Source organism: Strongyloides ratti (genome assembly GCF_001040885.1).
Source record: "Strongyloides ratti genome assembly S_ratti_ED321, chromosome : 1".
Classification (NCBI taxonomy): Eukaryota; Metazoa; Nematoda; class Chromadorea; order Rhabditida; family Strongyloididae; genus Strongyloides; species Strongyloides ratti.
Genome location: NC_037307.1, coordinates 2,269,320 through 2,295,191, shown reverse-complemented (window position 1 = coordinate 2,295,191; position 25,872 = coordinate 2,269,320). Strand labels below are relative to the sequence as shown.

At 22.7% G+C, this 25,872-nt stretch overlaps 6 protein-coding genes across 6 annotated transcripts; 4 read left to right on the top strand and 2 right to left on the bottom strand.

The window, feature by feature from the left end:
* Positions 1–53: 53 nt before the first annotated feature.
* SRAE_1000070900 (Protein IMPACT) lies at positions 54–940 on the bottom strand (the record flags this gene model as incomplete). The annotated part of the gene is made up of 3 exons (XM_024647573.1): positions 54–359; positions 414–735; positions 786–940. The coding sequence occupies 3 exons, from the start codon at positions 938–940 to the stop codon at positions 54–56; spliced, it is 783 nt and encodes a 260-aa protein (XP_024501638.1).
* Positions 941–4,636: 3,696 nt separating this feature from the next.
* SRAE_1000070800 (Ral guanine nucleotide dissociation stimulator-like ortholog) lies at positions 4,637–9,346 on the top strand (the record flags this gene model as incomplete). The annotated part of the gene is made up of 2 exons (XM_024647572.1): positions 4,637–4,750; positions 6,938–9,346. 2 exons carry the CDS (start codon positions 4,637–4,639, stop codon positions 9,344–9,346), a joined length of 2,523 nt encoding a protein of 840 aa, XP_024501637.1.
* A 1,610-nt stretch (positions 9,347–10,956) lies between these two features.
* On the top strand, positions 10,957–11,327 carry SRAE_1000070700 (Hypothetical protein; the record flags this gene model as incomplete). Its single annotated transcript, XM_024647571.1, has 2 exons — positions 10,957–11,199; positions 11,241–11,327. The coding sequence occupies 2 exons, from the start codon at positions 10,957–10,959 to the stop codon at positions 11,325–11,327; spliced, it is 330 nt and encodes a 109-aa protein (XP_024501636.1).
* A 302-nt stretch (positions 11,328–11,629) lies between these two features.
* On the bottom strand, positions 11,630–14,606 carry SRAE_1000070600 (Cleavage and polyadenylation specificity factor subunit 2; the record flags this gene model as incomplete). The annotated part of the gene is made up of 4 exons (XM_024647570.1): positions 11,630–12,327; positions 12,370–14,256; positions 14,335–14,467; positions 14,535–14,606. The coding sequence occupies 4 exons, from the start codon at positions 14,604–14,606 to the stop codon at positions 11,630–11,632; spliced, it is 2,790 nt and encodes a 929-aa protein (XP_024501635.1).
* A 1,509-nt stretch (positions 14,607–16,115) lies between these two features.
* Positions 16,116–18,650, top strand: SRAE_1000070500 (Exosome complex component CSL4; the record flags this gene model as incomplete). Its single annotated transcript, XM_024647569.1, has 5 exons — positions 16,116–16,277; positions 16,326–16,701; positions 16,773–16,817; positions 16,975–17,178; positions 17,380–18,650. The coding sequence occupies 5 exons, from the start codon at positions 16,116–16,118 to the stop codon at positions 18,648–18,650; spliced, it is 2,058 nt and encodes a 685-aa protein (XP_024501634.1).
* A 3,639-nt stretch (positions 18,651–22,289) lies between these two features.
* SRAE_1000070400 (Hypothetical protein) lies at positions 22,290–24,494 on the top strand (the record flags this gene model as incomplete). Its single annotated transcript, XM_024647568.1, has 1 exon — positions 22,290–24,494. The coding sequence occupies one exon, from the start codon at positions 22,290–22,292 to the stop codon at positions 24,492–24,494; it is 2,205 nt and encodes a 734-aa protein (XP_024501633.1).
* Between the last annotated feature and the right edge of the window lie 1,378 nt (positions 24,495–25,872).

Below are 25,872 nucleotides of genomic sequence, written 5' to 3'. Positions count from 1 at the left end.
TTTTGTTGTTTGTGTTAAATTTGTTATATATAATAATAATTAATAAAAAATTTTTATTTGTTATTACTTAGATATTCATTAACCATATCTCTTGTAATATTGCAAATATGTCTAAATCTATCTGGACCTAATTTTATACCACCGTACCATCTTGAAACTACAACCAAAATATTTTCACACTTCATTAAATCTAATACTTGAGCCATCTTGGCACCAGCTCCAGTCTCACCATCATCATCACAATCATGAGCAATATAAATTTTATCATTTCTAATAAAATTATATCTATATGCATACATATTATGAGTTGCTTGTTTTATTTTTTTATTTTGTTTTAGTTGCCATAATACTTTGTTTATCTAAATAGTTGTTTTTAAATTTTTATTTAAAAATATGCATTTAGAAAAACATACATCTTCAATATTATTGACTTTTGCAATATGCCCTTGAAAAACGCTTTTTCTATCTGTTAATATGTTTCCAGATATTATATCTGGTATATCAGTATAAAAATCAATTTTATGCTCTTTATGTTCTTTTTCATCTTGATCATTTCTTTCTATCATTCTTTTGATATTTTCTATCATTGAAATATTATCTTTTATACCTTCTATACATTCATAAATTACAGGATTCCCTTTATTACTATTACATATAGAAAGCAATTTTTCATTAAATTGATTTTTAATAGTTCGCGATAATAAAGGACCGGAAATTGTTATATTAGGAATACATCTAAAAATAATTAAATAATTATATAATAAAAAAAAAATAACTAAAATTACGTTGAAGGATAATTTTGTGGTAGATCAAATTGTATTATACATATATCTAGTAAATTTAATATAATACGATTACCATTTTCAATAGTTACAATATCAGAATATATTGCTTCAATACTTTCTATCTCCATCCTCCGTAACTCGTCATCTCCATCCATTTTTTAATATAAAATTTTTTATTTATTTAATATAAAATGATTAAATAAAATTTATAAATTCAAGAACATTTTCCCATTTAATTCCCTATATGATATTATCCTACAATTATAAAAAAAAAATTAATGTGTGTTTTGTAGTGAAATTATTATTAATTTAGTAAATAACACCTATATAAAATTTAATGATATTTTTATGATATAATTTTTATTAAAAAAAAATTTGATAACTTTTCTAATAATGTATCTACGCTTCATTTAAAATAATTATATTGCTTAAGGGTATCCTTCATAAATTATATCCATGACTATGTTTATTTGATCATTCCAAAAATAAAATTGCATTGACATAATATTTTTATTATTTTAAATATCACAACAAAATTATTTTATATATATATACGTATATATGACGTATAAAGCTAATTTTATTTAATTAACCTTTTTTTTATTTTATTCAATTTATAAAAAAAAAAAATAAAATAAAATTTCATAACATTTTAAACTATTATATAACAACAGCTATGAATATTGTTAAAATGTGATATATATTTATTTAATAACTTCACTTCCAATTATGAGATATATTGAATATATTTAAAATCTAAACATACCAACTCATCAAATTGAATTGGAACTCTTATAAACATTAATAATTGTTATATACTATTTCTTACTTATATACATTTTTAACCACTTATTGAACCTTTAAATTTCTTTACGTTTACATAATGTAAATTGAAATTATTATTTAAGTCACGAATATTTATTAACTATTCAAATATAATTATATATATTTTTGTTTCTTTCTTTTAATTAATTTTATTATGAAGACATTTAATGCTCATAAAACTATTTAGTAGACATTTTAATTGATATGTTATTGTAAAAACTACATATTTACCTATAAATATCTAAAAATTTTCTTTTTGTAATTATCAAATAATAATGGCTAATAGAAATAATAATAATAATACAATTTATTGTAAATATAATTTTTACTAAAATAATGCTAAAAATATATTTGTATATAACAATTATTTATTATTTTTTTTTCTTTCAAAATAATACTTAAACATTTAACAATATATAAATTTTTAATGAAATAATTTCTTTTTTTTTTCATGACCTTCTTATGACATTTTGTACTATTTTTCAATATTACATTTTTAGACATAAATATTGTAATATTACAGAAGTTGGTATTTATATAACAATTTATGGTAACAATTTTTAAACTATTTTATTAAAATTTTTGCCATTTTTATGGAAGTATTTTTACGTTTAAATACATTAAATTGTAGTAAAATATATTTTTTTTTGTAGAAATACCTGATTTTATTTTTATGTATATATATATTTTTTTTAAACAAAATAATTTTTTAATTTATTTATTTATTTATTAAAAAATATGTCTTGATTAATTAATTTTATATTATTATTTAAATATATATTTATATTCAATGAAATCGTTAAGCTCAATATTATAAGATCATGAATATCTAATGTTAAAATTATTTATTACTAAAATATAAAGATTTTATAAGATAAGAAAAAAAAAAGTTAATTTATTATTTAACAGGTTTAACATATATTGAAAAAAAAAAAGTTTTAAACTATTTTATGAATAATATTCATGCGAATTATTTTGATATTACTTATAGAGGCAATATACATTTAATGACAATCAATAATCTTTTGGATCTTAGTATTTAATGTATAGAACTAGTATTAATAATAATGTGACAACAGTAGTGATGTGAGATATTTAGTTGTATTGTTAATTATAGTACTAGAATGATTGTACTTTAAGGACAATATATAATGGCATTTATTCTTATTACGATGTTCTAGGAGTTCATTTACACTTTATTATATATTTTATTTTACTTAAAATATGTTTTTTTTTTTCTAAAAACTTTTATTTATTATTGTTAAATATGATAAATATTCTTTCTTATAATCTTTTATATTAAAATAAAATATGTTATATAAATTAAAATCAATTTAAATTAATATTATTGTTCCACGTTATATCTTTTAATGTTGCATTATATTACTGTTAACAAATTTCTACTTATTTTTTTAAAATATTAGATTAAAGAAACAAAATATATATTTCTTTATTCTTAAGAAATGATAGACTAATTTTTTTTTTGTCATATTCTTCCTATACATTAACTAGTTCCAGACAACTTTAATAATCTCCATTTACCTTCCTAAAAACTATTCAACTCTTATAATAACATCTTAAACCAGCTGAAAACTACAATTTATTTACCCTGTCCATTTACTTTTTGTTATATGTATTGCAAAAATGTTAAACAGTACCTTTGGAGAGTATATATATATATATTATTAAACAAGACTGAGGAAAAGGAGATTTTTATATACATTACCGCATTCTTTATATTTTTTGACTCACTTTTAAAAATATAGTTTTGTTATTTTATCTAAAAGTATTATTATATTAATTTATAAAGTTGATTTATTTATATTTTCCTCATCAATTTTATAAAATTTTTTATTTATTACCAGACTATTAAAATATTTATTATTTATATTTCAACAAAATATTTTATATATTGTATTATAATATAATCATTATATTCCTGCTGTCATATGTTCTTATCATATAATTCCATGGGTGATTACTATTATATCAATCATATAGACATCATATAATATTAAAGCTTTTTAATATATATTGAAGAAATGAAGAAAAGAAAAAAAGTTATTATTTGATCTTCCTCTATCCATATAAATATATATTCCTTATTTATTCTGTATGATACTTTTAATATAATATAAATGTGTTAAAAGTACATAATTTAAAATAGAATTTATACAATTTATTAATTATACATGTTACACTTTTAATATAAATTTATTGATATATATATATATAATATATAAAATGATCTTTTCTAAATATTTTATATATCTTATGATTTCTCTATTTCACTATAATTATTTTATTCACACATATTTAATATTTTAAATAAAAAAATTATTTATACTAATCAAATTAACATTCCAGATCAACATTTTTCAAACAGCGGCTTTTTTTTTAATTATATTATTACATTCTTTCATTAAAAAGAAAAAAAAAATTTTTTTTTATTAGTGTGTTGTCAAGAAAAACAAAAACATATCTTTTAGTCTCTTCAATATATCATAAAAAAAATAGCTTAAAAAAAAAAGAGGTGTCAGAAACCATTTATTAGAAAAAAAAAATTTTATATATGACTAATATTTATCTTTAAATATTATACCTTACTTCTAAAAATTTTTATATTACAATATAAAAGAAAATCTTCCTAGTTGAAAACATTTTGTATTTATAATATAAAAATAGGAAAAATAGCTTATATATATTATTATGTACGTTTTTATTTTTATAATATTTTAAATTAACATAATATCATTTACAATATATTTACTTTTATACTATCTTTTTTAGATTATTAAAAAGGAGTGATAAAGTGAAAATTTTCACAATAGTTGATAATTTTGTATGAAAAAAAAACATATAATAGCAATGCTATATATATTATACGTTTTACATTAGCTTCATATTGTATATTTCAAAAATATTTTGGAACATTTTGATATATATATATATATATTTATATATATTTTATATAAAAAAAAGTATATTTAATATATATTAAAATTAAACTATAATCTTTTAAAATTATGGCTGTTTCTAAGTACTGGGGAGATGAAAAAACTGAAGATGCGGTTTATGCTGTTTATCTTAAAAAAGTTCGATATCTACCGCCTTCAAATAATGATACTCTGGGACATCCTGTAAGTTGAAGTATAAATAAATAAATAAACAATTACTACTATATTATTTAAAATATTTTGACAAATTATATTATTATTATTAATAATTTATTTTTGATTAATGATTTGTTTTGAATAAATTAAACAATTATTAGGCTATTGTATGTTTAAAATGACTAGTTTGTGATAAATGATCCCTTGTATTAGTGTCACATCCCCATATGATTTTAAAAAATGTAATTTTTTTTAATCATAAAAATATATATATAAATATATATATTTTTTTTTTTGTAATATTAATATTTTCTAAAAATATATATCAAATTCTTTTGTGGCTGTCTTTTTTTTTTTATTTTATATTATCTGAATCTTTACAAAAAAAAAATTATTTAAAGTTTATATTTTTTTGTGGTTTGATGTTTGAAATGAAAATTGATGATTGTCTAAATTTGTCTCTTTTTTTTTTATTAAAAGCAAAACTACTCAAGGGGCTATATTTTTAATATAAAATTGATAAATAAGTCTCTCATAAGATAAACTATATTTTATAAGTTCCATAAACACTACCTCTCTTCTTAACATTATATTCTAAGTGTTTTATAAGAATGATGTTTTTAATTATTAACTATCATTGGTTCATGATAAAATTACCAATTTCTTTTACACATCATAATTAAAGTTAAACAGAACAATCAAAAGGACAATGAAGTTTATTACGTAATTAACATTTGTAGATATAACTAAAAATTTAACAACATTATCTTTTTTTTTTTTCTTGATAATTAACATGCCATATAGAATGAAAGTTTTTCATCTTTTTGGTGAAAAAAAAATATATTTTGTGTATTTCTTATCTTTTTTTTTAAATTAAAATATTCTATTTAATTTGGGGGTTTTGTGGGGAAAAAAAAAGTTATATTATATTGAATAATAATTTAGAATGTTAGTATCTTTTCTGATATTATTTTTTTTTATAACTTTTTATTAAATTAATTAACTAAAGTTGACTGAGATCCTAATGAATTTCTTTTGGAAAAAAAAAATTAATTTCTTCAATATTTACTTATTTTAATTTTGTCGTTTAATGTCTTAAAATAAAATATATATATAAATGTTTATAGTAAAAAAAATATTTATTTGCACATTTTTAGGCATAAAATAGTATTTATCAACATTTTTATGATTATTAGACATTGTATATATATAATAGATATAGTTTATGATTAATTATTATATAAAATAATTTTTTTTTTCAACAAACATAAACATTTTTTATCCGTTATATGTGTATATAAATTATTATTTTTATTATATATTGATAAAAATGTTGTATATAATTATTTCTTTAATAATGACATTTTTCCGATACTATAGATTATTGTAGAAAATTTTTAACTAAACTATAGTGTCTTTATAATAAATAAGAATATTCTTCTATAACTAAGTAAAAATTATCATTTGTACTTGATTATTCTATATTATTTATTTTGTTCTCCTACCCAACAACTAAAAATTATTGAATAATTTAAAAAAAAAAATTTTTTTTTTCTCCAAAACAACAAGTATTTCCTTTTGTTTTTTGATTAATTAAACCAGATAGATTGAATATATTTCCTGTCCTCAAATATAACTATCATTTTATTTTGTCCTAAACTAGTTATATTTTTTCATTCTTTATGTCTTCTTCTGATGCTTTTAATAGAAAAAAAAAGTTGATAAGAAAATAAATAAATGTATAGAAGAAGATATATAGATTGAAAGGGTTTATAGAATTATTAATGAGGATAAAATATTATTAATTTTTTACTACTCGTTTTGACATATATTATAATAATATTTTTGATTTGGGACAAGGTTATTTATAATTTTTAATATACTAACATATATACATATTTTTAATATATTTAAATAAAAATTATATTATTTTATAATTAATTTATATTATATTTATACTAGATTTTTTTTTTAATATAAAACGTGTGATAAAAAAAATAACAATAGTAATTTAGTTTCATTTTAAACTCATTGTAACTATATAAATAAATATATATATATTATATAATTTTATATAAAATGTCAAAAATTTTTGTGACTCATTTTTATAATATAAATTAAGTAGTAGTAAAAAAAATATATATATTTATATATAAATTAATATTGAATACATTTTTAATTATTTTATTTATTTTATTAACATTTTAATTTTAGCTCTATCGACCTACTGATCCGGATTCTTATCACTTACAAACAGATATGTCACCAGATCATCTTCAATGGGAAACAATTAAAGAACGAACAATAAAAGCTGGAAGTGTTGACAAATTAATTGAATCTCTAATAGGTTCTGATGATCAAATTGATAATAGACATTTTAATGTATTCTTCTCAACATATCGTACATTTACAACATCTTCTATAGTTCACAAAAAATTAATAGCATGGTATGAAGAATTAAATAATAATGATTGTTGTAGTCAACAAGATATTCTTAAACAAGGTTGTATAAGAAGTATTTTTAGTTGTTGGATAGATTTATTTCCAGAAGATTTTTATTGTGTACAAGGAAAATTTGAAATGCTTCATAATATTATACAATTTAGTAGATGTCATAGATTAACAGATATTAAATCTAAAGCAAAAAAATTAAGAGAAAGATATAGATTAATTGTAGCAGAAGGAGGGTTAACGCTTCAGTTACCATCAATTGATAGATATACATTTGCCTTGGGTTATGATCAAAATGATTATTTATATTCTCATGAAAGAGCAAAAATGTTTGATGTTGGTAAAGAAAATTGTGTACAGATTGCTGAACAGTTAACATTTTGGGATGCTGCATTATTTAAAGAATTATTATCATATCAATGTTTAGGTGCAACATGGAGTAAAAGAAATAAAGCCATACCAGAAACTGTTTTTACAGTTCGAGCAACCATTGATCAATTTAATGCTGTTTCACAAAGAGTTATGACATCAATAGTACTACCTGAATGTAGAAATGATTTTAGGGCTAAAATTATAGAAAAATGGATTGATATTGCTAAAGAATTATTAAATTTACGAAATTATTCATCTTTAAAAGCAGTCTTATCATCATTACAATCAGAACCTGTTCATAGGTTAAAATCAACATGGGCTATTGTACAAAAAAGTTATATATCTCTTTTTAAAGAATTATGCCATAATATGGATTCATCTGACAAAATGACTATTGATAGAAATTATTCACAAGATGATGAAAATTCTAAAAAACCTCCAACTAATGGTAAGAAAAACAGTATTATTGCAATTGCCAGGAGAACAAAAAGTGATGTTAATTTACAAGAATTTAGTGGTATGGTTCCATATTTAGGTAATGTATTAACAAGATTAACTATGTTAGATAATAAAATGTCTGATATAACAGAAGATGGTTTGATAAATTTTGAAAAAAAACGTAAAGAATTTGAAATTTTAGCAAAAGTTAAATTATATCAATCAGCAGCCAAAAATTATAATGTTCCATTAGATAGAGGTTTTTGTGCCTGGTTTTATTATTTACCAGCAATGCCTGAAAATGAATGTTTTGAGAGAAGTTTAGAAATTGAAAAAGGTTCATCACAGACACCTGATATGAAAAATAATAGAAGAAATATTCCAAGACATTCAATTGCAACTGCTTTACCAACATCATTTATTAATAATACAAATTTTTATAAAAATAATTTTGGTAATGATATTAATATACGAGGTTTAATGGGCCAACATTCTAATGATTCGGGTATAAATACAGAAGATATTAATTGGACTATCTCACCAGATACAACTACAATTGATTTAAATAATAGTAGTTGTAGTTGTATAAGTAATGGTACACCAAAAAATGGTTTAAATAAAATATCAAATCATTTACAACCAATGAGTTATAATTTTAATAGTTTAACAGCACCATCAACACCATCAAGTAGTATCTCATATAGAGGAAGTGAATTTAATCCTAGTGGTTTACAAGGATCAACACCAAGAAAACAAATATTATTAGAAATAATGAATGAAGGATGTAAAAGTCCAAATTGTATATATGGAACAACTACAAGTGATGGTGTTAATTTAAAAAAAGGACAAAAACATTATGGTAGCCATTTATCATCATCTTCAACTGCCTCATCTCATTCTCATCAATCTTCAACATCATCATCATTAGGCTCACCTGCAAATATGATACAAAAACCTAATATATCAACTATTAATAGTGAGCAATTATTTTACTTAGCTAGAGTTGGTCTTGATGACTCATTACAAGAAGATGGTGCTGGTGCTAATTATAAATGTATTAAAATATTAAATAATGATCGTATGGGTGAATTATTAGATCGTGCCTTAGAAAAACATCTTATATCAACATCAGATAGATTAGATTATACTTTAATTCAATTATTACCAGATGGTAGAGAATTTGAATTACCAGAATCTTGCCACCCATATTATGCTGTAGCACCTGATCCATCAACACCAATTCTAAATATAATTATACGTAAAAAAAATGATGAATCAAAAAGTTCAAAAGGTCCCAGTGCAAAAAAAATAAATCGTATGAAGAGGACAAATCTTTTAAGGTGGAGTTCTGGATATTTATAAAATTTCAACATCATATAATCTTTCTGTAATACTTATATACCTTCGTACATATTGCCTTAAAATATAATTTTTATTTTAATTAATTGTATATTTTAATTTATATCATATGAATAAAATTATTCTTATCATTTTTTTTTTGTTTGTGAACATTATATACATTATTATTAATCCACATAATATGTTTCTAATTATATTAATTGTATCTCTTGAGAATTTTCACCAGCAATTACTAATGGTTCATCAGTTTTCAGTCGGTAACAATGATAAAATGAAACAACTATTATTGACAAACCAATTGATATAATAACCAATATAGCTGGTATATACTCTTCATCCATATTAAGCATTTTAAATACTATGTTCTTAAAGACAATGTATAACTGTCCTGAATCAATATGATTTGATAATAGACAACCAAATATAAAGATAAATTTTTAGATAACAACTAAAAAATAAATATAATTTAACACATAAAAGAGCATTTTATATGAGATATAATAAAAATAAAGATTACATTTTGTTTGATTAAAAGTACATTTTTTAATCATGTGTAACAGAAGGATAAAACTATATGTACATCAAAAAATATTTTTTAAATGGGAAATATATTTATCTATATATTTTAAAAATTTATCATACTAGTGTTCAAGACTTTAGTTTACAAAGTATAACTAATACTTTCTATTCATTTATCTCACCTTTAGATTGTATGATTTTTCATTATCAAAATAATTTTTACGATTACTTAACCACCAGTTTTAATTTTAAGCGTCAATATGTCAAGTCATCAAGACTATTTACCTTTTTTTTCTATAGGATAAACTAAAATTTTTGTGTAAGAGTATTAATTGATATAAAAAAAATGATATAACTCTTACTAACTTTACTTATATTTATTTACAATTGCATTAATAACAAAAAAAAAATTTGAATGTGGAAAAATTTTGTTTATAAGAAATAGATTAAAGAATTTCAATAATTATCATTTAAAATTTTAAATATTTTTTTTATATACACATGAAAAATTAAATAATAAAATTAAATAATATTAGCAAAAATTTTGCAACATTAGTAGTAAAACTTATATCATGAATTGACTAAATAGATATAAAACTATGGAAACAATGAATATACTTGAGGAAGACTTTTGTAAATCATAAACAACATTATGAATTAATATTTATTGTAGTTTATTTAAAATAGGATTAACTTTAGAGAATAAAAAAAAATCTTGATTATTGTACATTAATATTTATTCAATTGAATTTCATATTTATAAAAAAGAAACAAAATATGAGAAATATCTAGATAATTTAATATAAATATATTCTAGCATTTATATTATTTGATTAAATATGTTTTTATTTACTGGTAAAAAAAATGTTATTTTTAACTAAAATTTCAATACTTTTTTTTTTCTGCCAATTTTTATATTTATTAAAGTAAATAATTTCTTTGATAAAAATATGTATTATAATTAAATGCTAACCTCAATGATCTTATAACGAATGTTTATAAACATAATTTGTATTTCGTTCCAAAAGGTTTGTAAAGTTTTAAAAAATAAAGCTTTTGAAAAAAAATACTAAATATTATTTATTAATTACAGGATGGCTCGAATAAGTAGAAGCCAACGTATCTTCACACTTTTAACGACTCTTCCAAGTCGTTTATGGAAGAAGTATCCTGAACAAATGGTTGCATATTCCACACTTGGAGTTGCTTCTCTTTTAATGGGTGGATATAGATTGAAACAATATTTTGATGGAAGAGATGAAAAACCATACTATAGAGGTTATTATGATGTTGTACGCCCTTCTGATACTATAGCACTTGAATGGAGGGTCCCAACAGTAAGTATTTTACATATTTAATTTTTACTATTTTTCTATAGGATTATCCTGCTCCATATTTAACAAACAGAGAAAATGTAAATTGGAAGACAACAGATAAAGATTATGGATACAAAGCTAAAATTTAAGTAGGATTTAGATTTCAATAAAAGTTTAGTTCAAATAAAAAAATCATTGTTTGTTTTATTACCAGTTGAGCTTTAAATATTTTTTCTATTTAGAAACTATTTTAAACCTTTGATTTGAATATATATTATGTTCCATTTATATATATACATATGCATCAATGAATATCAGTTGATCGATTTTCAAAATTTGAATAATATTAAAGAATTATACTTATGATAAAAGATTATACGGTTGTTCTTCTAAAGTTTTATTTTAAATATACAGATACATATAACAAAAAAAAAAGTATACAAAAACAAAATTATATAATAGCGAACATATTATAAAGTAGATCACGAATTTTAAAATATTCCATACAATACTTTCCTTCAATTTTCACACTTCCTGTATCGTCTTTTTGAATTGTTGCAATACCATTTATATGAAGAATATTTAAATAGAGGACTGCATTGTAACCTTCAGCTGTGAAACGAGCTTTAATATCAATTAATTTAGGAGAATTTAAATATAACACTGGATGAGGTTTTGAATTTGTAACAGTACAAGGTTTTAATATTAGTTGAGATTCAGTATCTATTATTGGAGAACTTTTTTCTTCTTCTATGCATTCTTCCATTTCTATATCTTTTTCAATATTTTCTTTTTCGTTAATTAAATTATTAATATCATTTGTAATATATTCATCGTCTTTACCGGATTTGCTTTCAAGTATACCTTCTATCCAAGACCACTCCTGTCCATTCATGATTCTAATCATATTTGTCCTAGAAATGAGATCTTTACTCATTCTTACTACTTTTCCTTTACTATCACCAACAATTTCTACACTTTTACCAACTTTAACATTGTCAACAAGGCCTTCAATTTTTATTGTCTCTCTACAAGTTGTCATTAATTTGTGAACAGCTTGATCATATCCATTGACAATGATTAAATTTTTCGGAGACATTTGGGATATAATTTTTTCTAAACTATCACCATCAACTCTTCCCTCAAAGTCTATAAATGTTAACTGGCAGTTTAATTGAAAAGTTTGATTACATGAAATACATTTTGTTGGTGCAGCTGTCCATGGAAATAGACTTTCTTTTGTCAATTTCATTCCTGCTAAACGTTGTTTTTTATTACTGCCCCCTAATTCATCATTCATTTCATCGTCCACACTATGAGTATCATTCTCATCATCATCATCATTCTCCAAGGCACCTTCTTTTGAGGCAAATGCTTTTCTATAAGGATCAAGTGTAATAATTTCTTCCGCATTAATAATTTCACCATAGTCATCCCATGGTTGATCATAACTTTTTAATGGTAAATAAGACATCATTTCATGTTCAGAGTTACGTTCACCTAACGGAAAAATTAAAGATGAATAATCATCATCATCATCTACATCCTCTACCTTTGTTACATCAACTTCCATTTCTAAAGAAGAATAATCTAATGTTTTATTTATGGTTTCTTTTGACTTATCATCAATTGTACCATTCATTTCTTCATCTACCAATTCCATTTTAATACTTTTTGGTAAATTTTGTTTAAAAATATTATCAACAGACAAGAAATCTTCTGAATTTTCTATTTCATCATCTCCACATGCCTCTGTTTTTCCCATACGAAGGACATTTCTTTCCTCCTCTTGTTCTTCATCCTCACGTAATTGTTGTTTACGGCGAATTTCTTCTTGTTTTTTCCTTGCCTCTTCTGCTTCAGCATCTAATTTTCTTTGATTATAAGCTTCTAATTCTTTTCCTTCAAGTAAAACTCTTAATTTAACATCAAGATCAATACTTTCTTCACTTCGCCCTATTCCTCTTTCTTCTTTATTTCTACCTTCAACAATACGGAATAACTTTCCGGCTAAACTATTTCTATCACCAGACCTATTAGTTAAAATAACAAGATTTTTAGGATCCTCAACAAAACTATAAAAAAGATTCCTTGAAAAACCTATTTCCATATCAAAAGAGGGTACAAGGATAAGTTTATTTTGTGGAATAGAATCTAATGCCTCAAGACTATTACAAATATTAAAATTGTCATATGAAAAAGCTGAGACTGTAGGTAAAGAAGCCCCATTAGTCCCTTCAATGGTACCGTTACCAAGAATACTACTAGAAGTATGATCAACAGTAAACCTATCATTCATCCATTCTACATTCATGACAGCAGTTTGAAGAACACTATTACCAACATTACTTAAAAGTACTAAGGCATAAGGTTCAAAATTAAATCTATATTGATTGGTAATATTTGTATCTCTACCGTCATCTTGATTAGCATTATTATTTATTGATAAATTACTACCACACCATGCAGAATTAAGAAGATTTACTAATTCAAGCATTCTACCTCCTGTATCAACACAAACTAATACATCTCCACCATTACGTAAAGTTTCATAAGAACTAGATAAAAATTTTTCATCTCTTGTCCTCCGTTTTTCAGGTACATAACCTGCATTAACTCCTGATGTTATAAATAATAATGGTTTCGTTCCTATATTTGTAGCTGAGGACAAATTAGAAGATGAAATATTAGAAACGTTTGTATTAATAAATGCATTAAAATTAGCCCCGTTTAAATGTCTCTCTTTTTTATTATTAAAATCAACAGCATAAATAATATCTTCATCACTCATACGGCTAATTTTCCAATAACTTCCTCCTAACATATGTCCTGAACACAGTGCTTGTATAGTAACTTGTTTTTCTAATGGAATTTCAATATCTCCATAGGCAGTATTATCATTTTTTGATATCTGAAATTGTTCACAATTAACTCCTTTCAAAGTATTTATTGTTATTAATTGACTGTACTTGATTTTTTGAACTTTTTCCATTACTCTATCAATATCCTCAAGATCAAATAAATTAAATTCTGAATTTTGTTTTAAAGATGCTACCCAATCATATAAAGTTAATATTCCTAATTTAACAGATGGAAAGGTACAATATATAGGAACATTACTTATATTACATTTAGAATAAAGATAAGGTAATGCACCAATATGTGATATTGAAGGATATGATAATAATATAGCTGAAATTTTATCAGCATATGCTGCTATTGAATTAAAATATGTCATATTAAATTTTGAATCCCATCCGCAATCAAGAAGAAATGTGTATGGAGGAATCTAAAAAAAAAATTAATAATTTTTTAATTAAATATATTACTTTAGAAGAAAAAAAAAAAAAACTTGCCTCCAGAATATATGCTTGGTATGATCCATAAGGATCGTCGTTTAGCGTCGTAAACTTAACCGTAGATGACATTTGTTAGAATAATAAAATTTATATAAATTTTTCATTAACATTAATTGATTATTACAAAAGTACAGTCTTAAATGATCATTTATTTATAATAAAAAATGTTTTTAGGCAATTTTTAAAACAAAAAAAAGTCTCTTTGAAAGATGAATGCTTCTATGACTACTAACAGATTGTGGAGAGAAGTTCATATAAAGAAACGTTTTTCCAAGCGGAATTTATTTTTCGAATATGTAATTACAACTAGAAAGATACTTTTTTTCTTTGTCTTGTTAAATTCAAAATTTTTCCTTATCTGTTGGAAGATTTTAGATTAATTTATTTTTGTTGCCCTTTTTTATGAACTTGGAACTTCTTAATTATTTTTTTATACTTTGTACTTTTATTATTTATTTTTTAAAAGGCAGTCTCATTTTTCAAATGTATAGTATTTATCTTTCTTTTTTTTTTATTTATTTGCAGGTAAAAATGTATTAAACAGTTATTAATTCTTTTTTAAATGTACTATGTTTGTGTATATAAAATTAATCTTCTTTTTTTATTAATACATTAGTTAATATTGTTGTGTAGAAGTTAATTTTTTTTATTTTATAACAGTTGAATAATAATAGTTTTATAGAAATATGCTAACATCACAGTGATTTTTGATCAAGGTAAAATATTTTGTTTTTTAATTTCTAAAATAGATTTTTTAAGTGAGTCAAAAAATATTGTAGTTTAATTTAAATTTAAAATTTAATGGCTTATAATGTGATGTGATTTTAATTTTCTGGGATACTTGCTTTGTTTAAAATATTTCATTTGAATTTATTAAAAATAAAACCTCGTTATGTGAAAATAATTTAAAACTTTAATAACTTTGATTTTTAGTTTATTGTTGAGATATTTTAATATTATTTTTTGATGAGGAATATAGATTATTTATTAATAAAAATGTAATTCTCAAGCTTTATATAGTTTTATTTTTTTATGATTCTAATACTATGATTGAAATGATCTAAAAAATATTTTTATTTATGTAGAAGGTGTCAGTAGTTTTTCTATTTTGCAATCAACTATATTTATATCATTAAATTTTGACCAAAAATAATGTGTGACAGCGTTTATCATTTTTTTTAAGTGTATAACTTTTATAAATAGTTCCTTAACTTTGTGTTAAAACTTATTTGATATCATTTATATCAATTTTCATCAATGTTAATTGTAATGTTGATAGATTTAATGTAGCTGTTCTACTGTTAACTATCGATAACTAAATAAAAAAAAACATGCAAGTAAATGTGTATATCAATAGCAATGATATAAATTTATTATTTTGTTATAAGAAGTTTTATGATAGATGTTTTTTAAATGTTTTGCGAATTGACATTTGAAGTCATTTTGATAATTTTATTATTTTTTCTTATATGTAGGGAAAAGTTTATAGAATGTTTTATTATCTCAAAAAAAATAATTTACTTATTACTGTATTTTTATAGTTACTTGTAGTATAATTTTTGTACTTTAATATTCAATATGACAGAAAATTCAAAAATTGATCGGTTTGTTATGGTAGGAGAAATAATTGTTGAATCTGAACCAAATTATAAAGCTGGTGCTGGTACATATTTTTCGAATGGTTTTATTAGAAGTTCTATAATGGGGAATGTTTATACAGATATTGTTGAAGATAAGACAGTATGTTGATTATGTACTTTTTATATATTCATTTTTTTCTAATTATAGAATCCCGGTAAATCAGAGTATGTTTATTCAGTTAAAGAGCCAAATCTCCCGCCAGAAATGGCATCACTTGCAGAAGATCCTAAAATAGGTGATATGATTACTGGAAAAGTAACATATATATCTCAAACTTTTGCTCGTGTACATATTCTTTGTGTTAATAATTTAGTATTAAAAGCTCCTTTAATGGGAATAATTAGAAAGGAACATTTAGGAAAACGTGATTCTAAATTAGAATCTTTACCTAGTTGTATTCAACCAGGTGATATAATAATTGCTCAAATATTGCAATTAGCTAATATTGGAAGTAATAATAGTCCATATATACTTAGTATGATGGAAGATACATGTGGTGTGTTAGAAGCAATTGGAAGAGATGGTAAAGAAATGAAACCATTAAATACATATGAAGTAATTAACAAAGAAACTGGAAATACGGAATTGAGGAAGGTTGCTCAAGTTCCTTTATTGTGAAATTTACAAAAAAAATTTATTGTATGTGTTTTTTTTTTTCTGTTTAATATTTAAGTTTAAAATAATACTTTTGTGTTTGTATTTAAAATTACATATACGTATACTTTGGTTTTTGTGCCTTTATTTATTTTGTTTATTATTTAAATTTATTATTTATTTATTTTTTAATTTTATACAGATTATATAATGGAAGAGGATCAACAAAAAAATGAATCATCTGTAATTGAGGGAAAAGAAGATATGTTACCTCCTTCTAAAAGGGCTAAGAGATCAGCAGCACTTAAATCAGAAAATACATGGAAGAATATTATACATGATGATGATAATTTACCTGCTGATGATTCAATAAATGAAACATTACGTAAGAGAAACAAAGTTGATGGTATGTTTTATTATTTTTATTGGACTACGATATTTCTATCCATGATGTATAACTGACTACAATAAGGAGTGGTAACAAAAAGAATTTCAACTAAGGTTTGTTGATTCTTCACTCCAATGACTTTTGTCTAATCTTCTCTCTGAATGATAGTATAATATCTTAGTCATATTATGTATATTTTTATACTAATAATTTATTTAGATAAAGAAATAAAAAAAGAAATTGAACAAAAGCAAACCAATACTTCTGTTACAAAAACTGCTCGACGTAGGTCTACAAAAACTAAAGGTAGACAAAAAAAAATTGATGAATCGGTTGGTGTTTTTGATACTGATACTATTAAAGAAAATTCTGCATCAAATAATAATGATGAAATGAAACATAATATTCAAGAAAAATTATCTAGTTCATGTGATAACTTTAGTCCTGTTAATTCACTTAAAACTGTTGATGATAAACTTTCTATACCAATAAAAAGAAAAGGTCGTGGTGTCGCTTCTAAAACTTCTAAAATTCCAAGTGTCCTTGTTGTTAAACCTCCATCAAAAAATAGAGATATTACCAGTGAGATGGCATTTGATTCTGGACAAAATAAGACTTTCAATATAACACCAGATATGAAACAAAATTTATCAACGACACCTAATAATCGTCATATTATTACAGTTACAAATTCTAATTTCTCAGTAATTAATGCAACACAAAATGGTATTTCAAATTATGCTTTAAAAAATAAGATATCTCAAATTATAAATAAACATGGAACAAAAATTTTAAATGGTCAAACTCTTTTTGAAGCTAACAAGGTTCTTGATGAAATGTGTTCTACTATTGAACATTTAATAGAAGAAAATAAGGCAAATATTGCAAATGCCGAAAAAATGGAAAAAAATTTTAAAACAACTATTCAAATAAAGGATACAAAAATTAATAGTTTGGTTCGGAGAATTAGTATTTTGGAGGCTGAAATTGCTAGAGTAAATAGGCGAAAACAATTAGATGTTATTGAGAATTTATCAATGTATAATAACAGTGTAAATGAAATTGGTGAGAGTAACGTTCCTGTTAATTCTCATGTAGTTAATAATGATTTTTCTATTCCTTCATTACATAATAACACTCAAGGAATATCTAATTCGATATCAGATTTCACTTCTTCTTATAATATGGATGATAGTCTCTTAACTGATAGACACATGATGAGTAATAATAATGATAGTTTTGTACTTTCAAAACCACCACAACGTCATGGATCAAGAGTATCTGGACAAGATTTACCTTATTATAATTCTACTGGAGCTTCATATCAAGGAAATACTTATAATACTGGATATGGAATTAACACTTTAGAGATTGAACGTGATATTATTCCATTACCTACCAATTCTCTTGGTATGAATAATGTTCAACAAGGAATCCGTTCAGAAAGAAGTGTTGTTGAAAAAAATGGTATAACATATCAGGATCTTTAAAGACATTCAGAAATCATTGGAAAATAATTTTTATTGTATATTAATCAGTATTTTAAATATTTTTCCTATCATTTTATTCTTGCCACATATTATGGGTATTCCTTAATAAATAAATAATAAATATAAATAGATATAAGTTACCACTATTAGTCAGAAATATTTTTTATAAATTTCTTAAATTAAATATTTAACATTTAATTTAAATTAGAAAAGTATTCAATGACCATAATTTATTTTCAAATAGAATGTTTGATTAAAAATTTGGATTCTAAAATAAATTTATTTAAAAAACAGTAATAACTTTTTTATAAATTTAGCTATTAACAAGCGGATTTTGATGGGATTTCAGGGTAATTTTAAGGGACAATAAACTAAAGATTCAAAGAAAAAATACATTTTATCAATTATACTAGAAGAAGAAAATATGGTGATATTTGATAACTTTTCGAGAGTGAAAAAGCGTTCAAAGAACTTGTGTGTTTCAAACAGTTTTATTGTACGATTTTAATATTTGTATACAAGGAGATTAGTATTTATCATAATTAAAAAAAGGGCCTAACTTTAGTGTCATTGGCGTACTTGAAATATTTTTTGAATATTTAAATATTATACATATGTAGAATTTCTTTTTTAAAATAACAATGTTAATTTAATAAAAAATTTTTATACTAAAACAACAAATAAATAATGAAAAATTAGTAATTAAAAAATTTTTTTTAATAAAAATAAAAAAAAAATTTTTTTTTTAGAATTTGATTATGCAACTATAGTCATTCGATAGCCCTTGAAACGAGATGAATTTTGAATATAATCAACAATATACTAAAATTAAAACTTCAAGAGTTATAAGGATTCAAAGTTGAGGGGCGAAATTGGGGAATATTTTTTTGTAAATTTCAACTTCCATGATACAATGAGATATTTTAAAAATAAACAGTTGTTTCTAGATCAGTTTTTTACGAGGAATTCATTAAGCCTATTCACATCTTTATAGGACTTCTAAAAATAAAGATATGATAAAAAATATGTTAAAAAAAAAGTTTCAAGAATTTAGTGATAACTCAAGTTAATGAAGTCACAGGCCCATGAAATTTGATGCGCTGTACTTCTTTCATAATTTAAAATAGACTCTACGTTGAAAACATTTTTGTATTTTCAATGGTTCTTGAGATATGAAACTTGGTATTTTTTCGCGCGTAATCCATTGTCACCGTTTTTTTATATCTCGAAAGTGGTAAAAGGTATAAAAATATTTTGAAGGTAGACCCCATATGAAAACGTATTAGAAGACGATTGCAGAAATCTGATTTCATTTATCTTTATTATGAAGCGAGATATGACGAAAGGCGGAAATTTTTCTAAAATATTCATTGTTCCCGACTTTTCAGTATCTCAAGAAATACTTATCCTATGAAGATGGGACTAGTTTCATTCGATTTCTATTCGAATTTTGGTCTAGATTAAAAATTTTCATAGCTAGAACATCATTTTTTTCAGAGATATAAAAATTGGCTGAAAATTTTCTAGATTTCTAATTTTACCTCTAAAACTGTGACCAAAAATGAACAACTTTTTTTGGAATTTGAATATGCCACTATAGTTATTCGATAGCCCTTGAAATGGGATGAATTTTGAATATAATCAACAATATTCTAAAATTAAAATTTCATGAGTTATAAGCTGTCAAAATTGAGGGTGAAATTGAGGAATATTTTTTTATAAATTTCAACTTCCATGATACAATGAGGTATTTTAAAAATAAACAGTTGTTTCTAGATTACTTTTTTACGAGAAATTCATTAAGCCTATTCACATCTTCATAGGACTCATAAAAATGAAGATATGATAAGAAATATGATTAAAAAATTGTTTTAAGAAACTAGTGATAACTCAGGTTAATGAAGTCACAGAACCATGAAACTTGATGCGCTGTACTTCTTTTATAATTTAAAATAGACTCTACGTTGAAAACATTTTTGTATTTTCAATGGTTCTTGAGATATAAAACTTGGTATTTTTTCGCGCGTAATCCATTGTCACCGTTTTTTTATATCTCGAAAGTGGTAAAAGATATAAAAATATTTTGAACGTAGACCCCATATGAAAACGTATTAGAAGACGATTGCAGAAATCTGATTTCATTTATCTTTATTATGAAGCGAGATATGACGAAAAGCGGAAATTTTTCTAAAATATTCATTGTTCCCGACTTTTCAGTATCTCAAGAAATACTTATCCTATGAAGATGGGACTAGTTTCATTCGATTTCTATTCGAATTTTGGTCTAGATTAATAATTTTCATAGCTAGAACATCATTTTTTTCAGAGATATAAAAATTGGCTAAAAATTTTCTAGATTTCTAATTTTACCTCTAAAACTGTGACCAAAACTGGACAACTTTTTTTGGAATTTGAATATGCCACTATAGTCATTCGATAGCCCTTGAAATGGGATGAATTTTGAATATAATCAACAATATTCTAAAATTAAAATTTCATGAGTTATAAGCTGTCAAAATTGAGGGTGAAATTGAGGAATATTTTTTTATAAATTTCAACTTCCATGATACAATGAGGTATTTTAAAATAAACAGTTGTTTCTAAATCAGTTTTTTACGAGGAATTCATTAAGCCTATTCACATCTTCATAGGACTTCTAAAAATAAAGATATGATAAGAAATATGTTAAAAAAAAAGTTTCAAGAATTTATTGATAACTCAAGTTAATGAAGTCACAGAATTATGAAACTTGATGCGCTGTGCTTCATTCGTGATTTTAGGTATACCCTACGTTGAAAATTTTTCTAAATATTCAACCGTTCTTGAGATATGAAACTTGGTACTTTTTCGCGCGTAATCCATTGTCACCATTTTTTTATATCTCGAAAGTGGTTAAAGATATAAAAATATTTTGAAGGTAGACCCCACTTGAAAACTCATTTGAAGTCAATTGCAAAAATCTGATTGCATTTATCTTGATTTTGAAGCGAGATATGAACAAAGGCGGAAATTTTTCTAAAATATTCATTGTTCCCGACTTTTCAGTATCTCAGCAAATAATTATCCTATGAAGATGGGACTAGTTTCATTCGATTTCTATTCAAATGTGGGACTAGAATATTTATTTTCAGAGTTATAAAAATTGGCTGAAAATTTTTAGATTTCTGATTTTACTTCTAAAATTGTGATAAAAAAATAATTTTTTATTGGAATTTGAATATGCCACCGTAGTCATTTAATAGCCTTTCAAATGGAATGAATTTTTATAAAAAAAATCTACTACCAATTTTCTTAATTTACATATTATTTTTTTATATGATAATTTTGGTTATTAATGTAAAAAAAATTTTTTTTAAATTTGAAAAAAATAAAAAATTTTTTCTTAAACTTTTTTTTTACTGTTTATCAACTATCAAATGCCTAAATTACTATACATTTAATTAATTCTTTAGAAACTTTTCAAATAATCCATTTATTTTATTTTTTATTATTTCAGTACATGAGTGACTCTTAAAGAGATACAAAGAAGTACCAATTTCTTTAACACGAATATCTTATTTTACATATGACTTTTAGGCAAATTTTATCAATTATTTAAATGTTATAAACATGTAGGAATGTAGATTTGTATTTTTTGTTATGTTATTACGTTGGAACATCTTATTTATCTTACTTTATTTTTTCCTTTTAACAAAAGGAATTAATATTGAGAATCTTAAGATAACATTTAAAGCTCTTAAAAATGAAAGTGTAACAAAATCTATTACTCTTAAAATGATAAGTGAAACAATTAAAGGGCCTTTCATATATGGAAAAAAGAAATTAGAAAATATCAAAGTAGTTCGATTGAATATGAAACATTTTAATGGTTTGAATGGTGTTAAAGGAAACTTTAATACAATATCTTCACAAAATTCAAGTTCTAATGCTCCAAAGAATACTGAAACTTTTATAACAATATTTGAATCAGAAAATATTGTACATAAGTCATTAAATTTAAAATCTATGGAAATTGAATGTAGTATCAAAGTATGTCATAATGGGCTTATTTTAATTAGTCAAAAAAAAATAGAAAAAATTGATGGTATTGAAGATAACTCTTTAAATGGAATTTTTATGTTATTTACACATGATGATATTTTTTTTCCAGTATCAACTTTAAATATTGTAGAATACAAAAATCCTCTTGTAAAATGTCCTCAATTTGGTAATTGGATTTCAAAAAATAAATTTTTAGAATATAAGCAACATGAATCATTTGTGATTTATAATGATGAAATGTTACATAGTACTTTTTCAATCTATCCTGCTATAAAAACAAATTCTAAAAAAAATATAATGGAGTGTGGTAGCATTTTTTTTAATTCAAAAAAAATATTAACAATTGGCTACAACTTAAGAATAGATGTTAGTGTAGTGCCACGTGTTATTGAAATTGAACAAATAAGAAGCCTTGATTGTAGTCTTATAGAAGGAGGAACTACTTTGGTTGAACATCATTTAAATAAATTTTTGTATGTTCCACTAAAAGAATCACATAAAATGATTCCTTATGTTCAACATTTAAAATCATTTGATACAGTTATTAAATCAGGTGTATATTTAATTTATCCTTCACACAACACCGATTCTGAAAATATTCCTGATAAACCTTTTTGTTCATATTTAGTTAAACCAAAAGATTTAGATTTAAAGTTTCAAGTTACTTTAATGAATAATAAATTTAAAGAAAAAAAATTAAATTTAAATAATACGATAAAAAATATCAAAACATTAGAAATTGATATTTATGAGGAGACAAATAATAATTTACAAAATACTAAAAATCTTGAGTGTAGTATTAATACAATTTTTCATAGAAAAAATGGAGAAACATTGAATGAGGAATTAAAAGATAAATTAAAAAACTATTATTCTACTAAATATAAATGTGGTTTTGTTAAATTAGATTATGATGGTACAAAAGTATCAATACCTAAAAATGCTCCAATTTTGTTTTCATTAAGTAAATCTATTAAATTTAATTCTTTTGACAAGTTTGGTCTTTATCAATGTCGTTCAATTGATAGTAGTAACAAATTTGATGCCCCAAGTAATGTTGATAATGAATTTGGAATGTTTATGATATTACCAAAAGAAGATAATGGAGCAGTTGAAGAAGTTTCAACACCTTATAAAGATGAACTTCAAGGTAAAGGTGAATGTGTAGTAAATAAACAACAATTTGGTTTGTTAGAAAGTATATCATTTGATAATATTAAAGTTATTAATACTGTATCAATTTCTAATCTTCAAAAAAATGAAAATTTCAAATATACTAACAATAAAAATGGAGTTGTTTACAAAGGAGAAATTGAAAGACAAAACAAATTGATTTGTATATATAAAACAAATTTTAATATGACATTTAAAATTACAAAAATTTTTGACTACAAAACAGATAGTAATTTTTCAAGTAGAATATTTGGAATGGGTATGAATGGAGGTATTTATGTAATTATTGCAGCTGTTATTGCTGTTGGATTGATTGGAGTAGCTGTAGTTGTTGCTGTTGTTCTCCTAAAAAAACGCAGAAGACGAAGAAAAAAAATTAAAAAAATGTGTAGTAAAGTAAATTTCAATAATACTGTTTCTTCATTAAGTAGTTCATCAAATAGTTTATCAGAAAGTGTATCTACTAGTGAAAGTTCAAAAGACATGAAAAGCAAAAATAAAACAAAAATGGGAAATAAAAATTCAAAGTCTTCTGTTTCAGTATCTGGAAGTTTTCAAAATAGTAAAGAAACAAAAAATTCTAAAAATACATCTCGAACTAGTAGTGTCATTCGTTTTGCAGCTAAATAAAATTTGTTACCAAGATAATTTTTAATAATGTATATCTTTAAATCTACTAAATTTATATTAATTAAATATATTTTATAAACATAATATTTTTATATGGTATCATGATTAAAATAATTTATTGTAACTTTATATTTCTACAAACTTTTATATTACAAGACAATGATAATAAAATAGTACACAATTAAATGTAAATATTTAGTTAAATTGTTATTATTATAATAATTTTAAAATATATAATTAATGCCACAATCATAATATCAATATCAGGAAAATAATTTGTATATAATATTATTATTTTTGATTAACTTTGATTTTGTTAAAAGTTATGAAAAGAAAAATATTTAGTAAAAATAACAATTAATTTATTATTTATAATTGAATTTAAAATTTATATATAAAAGAATAATTTTAATTGAATAAAATAAATTGTTTTTGTTTCAAATTTTTATCAATAACTGGTTTATTTTGTTAAATAATTATAAAAACATGTATTATATAAAAAATTTCAATTATATTTTACCTTTCAATTTTTAAATCTACAATTAAATATTTAAATTGGGAAGAAAAACTCTTAATAAGTGATACCTATAATAATATTATCTTAAAAATCTTTTTCATCTTCTACCTATCACTTCAAGGTTATTTTAAAATAATAATGACAACATAATCATAAAGAACAACTCATATACCTCAAACTTATGGTTCACTTAACTTTACAATTTTACCTCTTTAATGAGTGATAATAATTCTAACAATCAATGCCAACTTTGAGACCACTTAAAAAGGCAAATGTTTTAATTATATTATTTTTTTTTTTTAAAAACATTCACATCTTTTAATAATTAATTTGCCGTATTATTTATATTTATATTAAATTAATAAATTTTTATGCTTGTTAAATTATTAATAACCATAAATTTTTAGAAATAAACTTTTAAACAATTATAAAATTATTATATATTGAAAATGTCTTATTTATCTTAATTAAATGTTCTATTGAAATTATAATAGACCCTGGTTATTAAAAACTAGAAGGAGGGTTTACAAAAAAAAAATAGGTATAAAAGTTGACAATAATATTTATTTCACTAATAATATGTTGTTTTTTTTTTATGTTAAGTTTATTGGATTTTATTTAAAATTATTATATATTTAGTCATGATAATAATTCATTAAATAAATTTTTACTTTTAACTTAAAACTAGAAAAAATTTTATATATCGTGATGATTAAAAAATATTTATTTTATTAATTTTCTTGAATTTTGTACATTTTTACTTTTCACAATTATAATAATATTTAAATCATCTTTTATATCTTCACACTTCCTTCTTATTTACAAACATTTGTAAATTATTCCATTCACTCTTTATATTTG